The sequence below is a fragment of the Coenobita brevimanus genome, chromosome 79, assembly GCF_032717465.1.
Source record: "Coenobita brevimanus isolate Jiangsu-jjx chromosome 79, ASM3271746v2, whole genome shotgun sequence".
NCBI lineage: Eukaryota > Metazoa > Arthropoda > Malacostraca > Decapoda > Coenobitidae > Coenobita > Coenobita brevimanus.
The window spans coordinates 6,269,706-6,279,095 of record NC_137032.1 but is presented as its reverse complement, the minus strand read 5'-3'; the positions used below and the strand labels follow the sequence as shown (position 1 = coordinate 6,279,095).

Here is a 9,390-nt window from a genome sequence, read left to right as displayed (position 1 = left end):
TCCTAACGACTCTAAAAATAAACGACTGTCCTCGTGGTGCATATATTCGTGTTTTTTTTTTTTTTCACCTTTTGTGCATAATCCTATGAACTCCAAGAAGTTCTCTTTCTTCGTTTCTTTTTTTTTTTTCCCCTTTATGTGGGAACATCTCCTGAAGCGGTCAGTTCAGGCAGTCACGCCCCAAATGCTTTTCGGACGCAAGGCATACTTCATTCTCGTAGACTTCAGCGACGGCCATAATCCGGCCCTGATAGTCCCACGTCTATCTAGTACTTTTGTACTTGCTTTATTTTAGTCTTGCTACCGCCAGATAACCTGTCAGCACTTTGAGAATTAGCTCCAGAACCACCGCTTTAATTTTACATGGAAGATATTTTTCTATATTAACCACCTATTTCCTATAATATCCTTTCACTGGCAAATGGTTCCCACTGTGTAAAGATCTGTGTGGGGGTGATTTTTATGTCCTAGTAATGTGCAACAGGGTGAGATAAATAACTCGTTTCCGGCGGTTCTTGGCACTTACAAAACAAAGTATTCTTTAAAGCAATGCCTGAGCTATAGGAAGAAATTAATGTTAGGAAAGACACAAAAAGCACCCACTGGCCAACATTAACAGTATAAACATACTAAGCCCTCATTACTCACCAGACGGGCGACCATCCGTCATAAAATGCATTGTCTTCCATGCTGGTCTGTCAGCGAACTCTAACTTGAGGAATGCCACTTTGATGAGCTTGTAGTCACATAGTAGAACGATCTCACACGAACCCATGCTTGTCCTGCGGTGGTCAGAGAGGGAAACTTTGGGAAAGGAGAAATTTCAGAGGTAATGAGCAAGAAATTTCATTGGACTCTAGTAAGAAATTTTCAAGTGAACTAACTAGGCATTTATGAGGATGCTAGCATAAAATTAGGGGGCACCTGCAAAAAACTGTAGGGAAAACTTGCGAGAATTTTAAGGGAGAACTTGCAAGACATTTCAGATGACGCTATCACGAGCCTAAATCGGCACTAGTAAGAAATTTAAGGGAGCAATAACCAAACCTTTATGAATAAAATTTATGATAGAATAAGCACGAATTTATGAGGGCACTGGCAAGAAATTTAAGAGGGCAGTACCAAGAAATTTTTGAAGTCACTAGTGCGAAATGTCTGTGGACTCTAGCATGAAATTTTGGAGGGCGCTATAAAGAAATTCGTCAGAGTACTAGCAAGGAATTTATTTAGGCACTAACAAGAAATTCAGTGAAGGCACTAGGAAGAATTTCATGAGGGCTTTATCAATAAATTAAAAAGGGTATTAGCAAGAAATATAAGAGGGCATTAACAAGATTTTTAAGAGGGCACCAGCAAGAAATTTAAGAGGGCACCAACAAGACTTTTAAGAGGGCACCAGCAAGAAATTTAAGAGAGCACCAGCAAGACTTTTAAGAGGGCACCAGCAAGAAATTTGTAAAGACAGAAGCAAGAAATTTATGAACCAATATAGTCGCGGCGCACGACTCTGGGGTTGTTAGAGGAACCTGATATTCTATACATTGTCACCATTAACTCTTAATGGCTGGGACAGCCCCGGGTATTTTATGTCGGCTAGCCTAAATGCAAACTGTTATGATGATCTGAAAATACGTCAGAGGTGAGTTTTAATATTGTCCCCATTGACCTTCCTATGTTCAGGATAACTCTAGCAATGCTGTCTACCAAACACCTGACTACTTAATTCAGGCGAGAGGGAATAAAGGAACCCGAGAATATTAATAGTACTAACCCGGAGGCCTCTTCTTCCCCGGCGTGTCAATGTGCCACCACAGCAGCAGCAACAATATCAGTAGCACAGCCTCAACCAGCATTTCTGTAACGGAACAGCCCGACTACACATTAATACGCAGAAAAGCTGCACCAACATGGCACAAAGAGTTAGATATTTTAAATAGAGATACTATCAGTTAAACAATCTATCTGTCAGTTTGCCTGTACTAGAGAGAGAGAGAGAGAGAGAGAGAGAGAGAGAGAGAGAGAGAATCTTAGATAGATAGATAGGTAGATAGATAGATAGATAGATAGACAGATAATCTTATGATCATACATGCATATAGCACACAGAGACAACATAAAATTTCAATGTGTGGTATGGTTTGGTTTGATGATTCGTGACGGGAGACGACCAGGAAAGTTTTTAGTACCATTTTCAGTTGGGTAATGGTCGAAACAATAATTCTGATGGTATTCAGATTATCACATAAGAATAGTGATAGGTGGGTTGAAGTACGTATGTGATTGGGTTGAATGGGTTGAGATTGTGGTGGTGTTGGTGCAAGGTGGGAGGAGTACACAAAAAGAAGATGGGTTTTGTGTGAAGGGCGACGTTACCGGTGGTATGACTCTCTTAGAAGTTCGTTGTAGATGTGGACGGGGGTAACAGAGGTATAGAATGGGTGAAGAGTGGTAGGCAGGATAGTCTGAAATGATTGTGGGTGGTGGGGCAGGGTGGGGGTTATGCACTTTGTAAGGTCTGGCGTTGTATGAATACCATTACGGGTGTGTTTTGAGTTAATAATTTCTCCAGCACAATAATGAAAGGAACAAGAAACTAAGCACCAGCAGCTCTCATGATCCTTAAAACCTCTGTACCTGAATTTAAAAATCAATTTATAATCAAGTCCTTCACGTTGCTGAGTTTTAGTTTTGCTGGAGGGGCAAGGAAAAACGACTGCACAATATACTTTTTTTTCTGTTCCTCTATAATACTGGTAAGGAAAAAAAAATCTTAGTTATTACAGGAACTATGTATAGCTTTGTAAATATACGCTCTGATTCACTAATAAACTTAAAAATCGTCTCCCTGTCGTGATCATTATTTTTTTTTTTTTCCAGAACAGACAAGAAAGAGAATGCATTCGAGTACACCTCACATGTATCTTGTTATCAAATGAATTAAAAATAATAACTGTGTAAGTAAATATAGTTTTTAAAGGTATGGCACAGAACTGTGAGTGCAGAGGTTTCCCATGTCTCTTCTTGTTCTTGCAGACACAAATCCGAGTTACGAAACCGAGGTGAAACCTGTCTCTTTTGCGAATCAGGCTGGGTGTCAACGGGTCCATGCCCTTGAACACTACCGGCGTCATGGGTGATAAACACTTTTTCCATTCCTATGTATTTTGCTTATTTATCCTGAATATTCTTTTGTAAGCTGCTTACGTCTTTTTGAATATCGATATAGTTTGCATCAGAAACACGTCAGAGAAAATTAATTAGTAATAACCTGAATAATTCTCCGAGGAAAGAATGGTACGAAATCTCCAAGGCTAGCGAGCACTGAATTGAAGGTCCAAAGATAAACCGAGCTGGAGTGGGGAGTAACGGTGACCATGCGGGTATGCAAATATACAGTCATCTTTTATACAATTGTTTCTCGAGGAATTTGTTGTGTACATTTATAGTTAGGTAGATATGTTAATGTTCTTAATAGTACTGGTATATGCATATGCGTATGATACTTTTCTATGTATGTCTTCTTTGAGGTAGTTGGTTGGTGCTGATTACTGTACAGATAGACATAATATACATTGGTATAATTTAATATCTTTATGTATTCGTTCCCTAAACTGTTTGTATTGTTACTTTCACAAATCATTAAGAGACAAATAATGTGAACATATACAGTACATACGGGCACATACACGTTTGTATTATGCATGCGTTCCATAAAGTGTTAGCAGCCTAAACAAATATTACTGTAGTTGGGTAAGTGATATTTTTGCTGCAGATATATACAAAAAAAAAAAAATACATTATTACTTTTTTTTATGCAAGGAAGAAGGAACCAAAGGCCAGAAGCCCGCAAACTGTTCCTTCCAAGAAAAAAAAAATACAAAAGAGTCAAATTCAAGATCCATTCATTTCGAGATGCCTGAACACATTGCGTTTGAAAGAGTGGAGATCATAGAAAATAGTAAATACAGACAGAGGGGGACAGTTCCAGAGTTGACTTGTTGCTTAAATGAAAGTCTGGGAGTAACGGTTAACTCTTGCATTAGATAGCTGGACAGAAAAGGGATGAGAGTTTGTTGCTAGACGGATGCTACGCGCCCGTCGTAGAGGCAATGCTGGGAACCTGCTAATAAAAAGTAGCGGCGCTCCCATTCCCGTTATTAGGTCGAAAAAGTAGTGGCGTTACTGGTTTCGCTACATGATAGGAAATGTAGCGGCGCTCCCGCTACTTTGGATAAGAAAAAGGTACACGAAGGAAAGGTTAACAAAAATCTGTGATATAGCAAAACACTATATACTGTTTTGATAATATTAGTCAGTCTGAGTGATTATGTTGTGTACCAGTAATATCAGTATATACTTATACCGAAAAAAAAAAAAAAAAAAAACATGTCGGTGTCACTTTAATGAAGCTTAGAGCCGAAGGTACAGGAAAAAGCTAGTTACTGTATAATGTAACAAATGTACTTTTACATTGTTACATAGTATACCTACTGAAAGTAACATACGTAAATAAAAGGCAAAAAAAGGTGGCCTACCATTGTTGCATATTACATAGCTGTATTATATTTTCAATGATACCTATTTAAGATACGTACGAAAACGAATGTAAAAATGAACAGGGGCTTTCTTTTAAAGGCTATATAATAGCAATGTTTTTTCCATTACCCTAAACTGAAAGTAACATACTGTTACGAAATAATAACGTAGTGAGTAAGAATTAGTCTGAAAGAGTGAGGGAGAGAGCGGGAGTTAGAGACGGGGATAGAGGTGTGGGTGTGTGTGGGTGTGTGTGTGTGTGTTAGCATTGCCTACATCTAGCTGATATCCTTAACTGACAGAATTGACGAAAGTATTATTTTTCGTCATTAATAAATACAACCAAACCGTCGGCATATCTGTATGTACTCACTGACTCCGGACCTGTATTCTTCGCGTGAGTAGCGAGGAGCGCGGTAACGCGTGAGTACGGCCAAAAAGTAGCGGCGCTCTCAGTTCCGCTACTGGCTAAAAAAAAAGTAATGGCGTTACCACCATCACTACTAATAGCGGCGCTATTTCCAGCTCTGCGTAGAGGTGGAGGGCTGCAAGCAGACAGTTCAGAGGAACAACGACCATTGAAGTAGCGATAGAAGAGAGATAAAGATGCAACAGTGCAACGAAGAGACAGAGGTTGAAGGGAGACAGTAAGAGGAGGAGAGTTAATGAGACGAAAAGCCTTTGATTCCACCCTATTGAGGAGAGCTGTATGTGGGGAGCCTTCCCACACAGGAGAGTTGTACTCTACACAGGGGCGAATAAAACCCGTGTACAGTAAAAGGTCAACAGTTGTGCCGGGGTAAAGAAGGTATGGAGTCGGCGTAGCACACCTAATCTCTCGGAAGCAAATTTTATGAGATGTAATATGAGACGCTCCGAGCCAGAGGGGCGCCCGTGCATTTTGCTGATTTGCTTTGACATCTAATTACCAAACTGTAATATACTTTAAACATGTCATGTTTACCACCATTTTAATCGTCTTGGCTAGCACTTTCAAGCTAAACAATAAAATGCGTACAAGTATAATTTTACCATTATATAATTAGCCATGTCAAGTTTAACAACAAATTACCGAAAATAAGCAAAATACACGGTCGCCCCTCTGGCTCAGAGCACCTCATATGATCTTTCCAAGATAAGTCCGGAGTAAATGAAACCCCAAGCATGTTCAAGGATGATGCAGGATTGAGCTGGCTATTATTAACCCTTCTCAGGTAAACCTATAATTTTATCCTTACTTAGGTAATGTGGAGTCTGTCAGACCCCAATCTTTAAAAAATCGTCAAAAATACTTACAACAACTTTATTGAAACAATCGCTTTTACACAGCTTCTGTAGGCCTTTTCCTTCAATTTTGTGCAAAATGTATGGAAATATAAGTGACGAAATATTTTATGAAAAATTAAATGAAAAAACATTGACAAATTTTATACCATCTGAAATTAGTGGCTGCCATACCAACACTGACATGTTCCACCAGTGTTCTATCATTGCATGCTGTACAGTAATGGCCAATGTTTCTGTAAGCAGTAAGACAAGCACGTCATAAAAAAAAAAAAAAAAAATGTATGGAAGATATGTATATGGGAAAATAATCACAGGTTAGGTAAAGTGGGGTCCACTGGACCCCAAAGGCCCTTTATCGCGAAAACAACCAGATCCCGAACTGACCCCATCATTAAGGATAGAAAACATGTAGGCTTGTTCACCAGGTGGATCAGTAAAAAGAGAGGAGAGCCTAAGATGGTGATGAACATTGAAATCTCCTAGAATGGAGATTTCAGAGAAAGGTGAAATGGATAGAATGTGTTACATAGTAGAAGTAAGATAGTCAAAGAATTTTTCATAGTCAGTAGAATTAGGGGATAAGTAAACAGTGCAGATGTATTTAATCAGAGAATGACAGGAAAGCTGAAGCCAGAGAGTAGAGAATTCAGAAGAATCAAATTCAGGAACACGAGAGCAAGATATATCGTTGCTTACATATACACAACAACCATCTTTGGCTTTGAAATGAGTATAGAGAACGTAGGAGGACACAGAAAAGGGTTTGCTATCAGTTGCCTCAGAGAGCTGAGTCTCGGTAAGGAAGAGCAGGTGAGGTTTTGAGGAGGAGAGATGGCGTTCAACAGACCGAAAGTTAGAGAAAAGGCCGTGAATGTTGCAGAAATGAATTACTTGAAGAAGTCTAGAGGCCGAGGCCTCACAGTCGTGGTGGTCCACCACTGCGACCGAGTCCTGTGTCACTTTGTTTGGTGTCCAGCTGGTACAGGATAGAGTTTGAGGCTGCCCTGCAGAGTTGGGTGTAACCCAGGACAGGAGGTTCGTCTGGTATCTGTCAGGACACTGTCCAGAGCTCTCTTGACGACTTCTACCAAGCAGCCCTTTTTATCTCTCAGTTCTTCGGGGAGACTGTTAAAGATTTTTGGTCCATTTATGTTGAACCTGTATCCTAAGAAGGTTTTAACCTTGTGTGGTGCCTGGCTGGGTAATGCTGTTCGTGTACACTGCCGTCCAGCACGGTCACTTGGATGTAGAACTATTCCTGTTGATTCTGATGGATTCAGAACTAGTTCCTCCAGGATCTTCCAGACATAGATGGCAATATATATCTCTCTCTTTCTCTGTAGAGAGTAAATTTTCAGGGATTTTAGCCTGCTCCAGTAGTCAAATGATTTCATTCCCCTGATCTTGCATGTGAAGAAACGCTGGACAGATTCTGGGACTTCAATGTCTGCGACCAGAGCTGGTTGCATTAATCTACGATTGGTTGGACAAGAGCCTTCCATAGGGTCACAAGGCATTACCCTTCTCTTGTATGGAAAGTTCTTAGTATTCACCCAGCTACTTTGTTTTCTTTACTGTTTCCTGAATGTGGCACTGAAATTTGCCATCTTCACTAAGATAAACTCCCAGGCATTTGACTTCACTGCTGGTACTTATGGCCTGTCCATCTTCAGTGCAGATATCTGTTGAGCTTTTTAGATTTTCCAGGGGACCACATCTTAGTAGCTCAAATTTATCATTGTTAAAGACCATGTTGTTTTTCCTTGCCCACCTATATACAGTATTCAGATCCTCGTGCAGTTCCTTCACATCCCCTAGCGATCTATCATTTTTACTAATGTTTGTATCATCAGCAAATGATACTAGTGTTGAGTGTTGAATTTCTTCATCAGTGTCAATCATCAGTACTAGAAAAGAAGTGGCCCCGCTAACTACTGGTCTTTCTGAGGATGATGCTCCATTTGCTTTGACAGTCTGGCTTCTGGAGGACAAGAAGTCATGCAGCCAGATGCCAAGATTACCAGAGATTCCCAGGGTTCTCAGCTTGTGGAGGAGTATTCCATGATCAACCTTGTCAAAGGCCTTGGGATCATCAAGGAATACCACATCCATATTATTGCTTGCTGCCAGTTGGTTTAGTAGGTGATTGTGATGTTGTAATAGCTGAGAGAGACATGACCTCCCTTTTCGAAAACCATGTTGACTTTTGTTCATTAGTTTCTGGTCGTCTAGGTAATCAACAGTATGATTCCTTACAATCTTTTCAAATATTTTGATTATGTGGGGTGTTAAAGCCACCGGACGATAGTTTATGGAAAGACCTGTTTCTCCCCCTTTGTGTATTGGTGTTATTGTGGCTCTTTTCAGTTCCCTGTGTCCAGTAATCTGCACCAGAAAAGGTATAAGGGTCGTGCAAGAGCGTCTTTACATTTCTTTAGCAATACTGTTTGGACTCCATCCAGACCTGGTGCTGAACATGACTCTAACTCATCAACTGCCTTGATGACATCCTCCTCACTGAAGCTAAAGTCAGTCAGGGTATGTTGCTGTTGTCTGGCTGGGACAGTCCTGAAGAAAAGTTATGGGTCATGGATGGTCTTTGTTTTGTCCAGTTTACTGCAGACTGCATCATATTGGTTAGCAAGAATGTGGCATATTTCATGTGGGCAGAGGCCTAATTTGATATTCAGTTCTGGAGTACCTTTTTGTATATGAGATGAAATACTTGGGATTACTCTTGATTTTTGTCATAGCCTTGGTTTCTTTCCTCTTTCGTTGATCATCATAAGAGTCTTTTATTTTTCTCTCAGTTTCTGTTATTTCTAGTTCTAGTTTTGCTTTTCTTTGGATATTGAATGTTGAGTTGTTTTCGTACAGATGCCCTTCTTCTCATGAGTATTTTTCTGGTCTGTGGTATGCTTTGGTTCTAGTTGATCCAGATGTTTTCTTTGGTGGTATCCAGTTCTTGCATACTTGGAGGAGCGTAGATAGTAATGTCTCTTGTGTACCATTAACATCTTTGTTTTCCAGGGTCATGTCCCAATTTAGCTGCAATAGGTTTTCGTTGACTTTATCCCATGCAATATTGTCATGAAAGAAGTTTAGGGCACCTAGGTCTTTAGTATTTAATTTTGCTTCGGTCAGATATTTTCCTTCTTTTCTGCAGTGTGTTCTTATTTTGATGAGATTGTAGTCTGACCAGATAGTTTTTTTCTAACTGGTTGCCATGTATTAGTTCACGGTTATTTGTGAATACTAGATCTGATATATTTTTACCTCTTGTGGGTTTCTCTATGACTTGGGAGAGGAAGTATTTATCTGGAGGTTTATTGGATCATTTACTTGCTCTCGTTTACTGTGTGTGCCCCCTGTTATTTTTCTTGATGGCCACTGTATTATGGAGAAGTTTAAGTCTCCTGTTATGATTATGTCTGGCACTGGTGCCGAGAGGGAATCAAGTGCCACTTCTAATGCTCTCATTGCAATCTGGAAGTTTTCCTTGGTGCAGTTTTGAGGATGGTATATATTGACCAAGACTGTGGCTATTCCCATGATATGAATAATATT

At 39.9% G+C, this 9,390-nt stretch overlaps 1 protein-coding gene across 1 annotated transcript; it reads right to left on the bottom strand.

The window, feature by feature from the left end:
* Positions 1-7,380: 7,380 nt before the first annotated feature.
* On the bottom strand, positions 7,381-7,935 carry LOC145408987 (uncharacterized). The gene has a single exon (XM_080279559.1). The coding sequence runs from the start codon at positions 7,933-7,935 to the stop codon at positions 7,381-7,383; it is 555 nt and encodes a 184-aa protein (XP_080135685.1).
* Between the last annotated feature and the right edge of the window lie 1,455 nt (positions 7,936-9,390).

Bases quoted from the DNA above. Each gene is read 5' to 3' on its own strand.
- LOC145408987 (XM_080279559.1), bottom strand. From the start codon at position 7,935: ATGGATGTGGTATTCCTTGATGATCCCAAGGCCTTTGACAAGGTTGAT.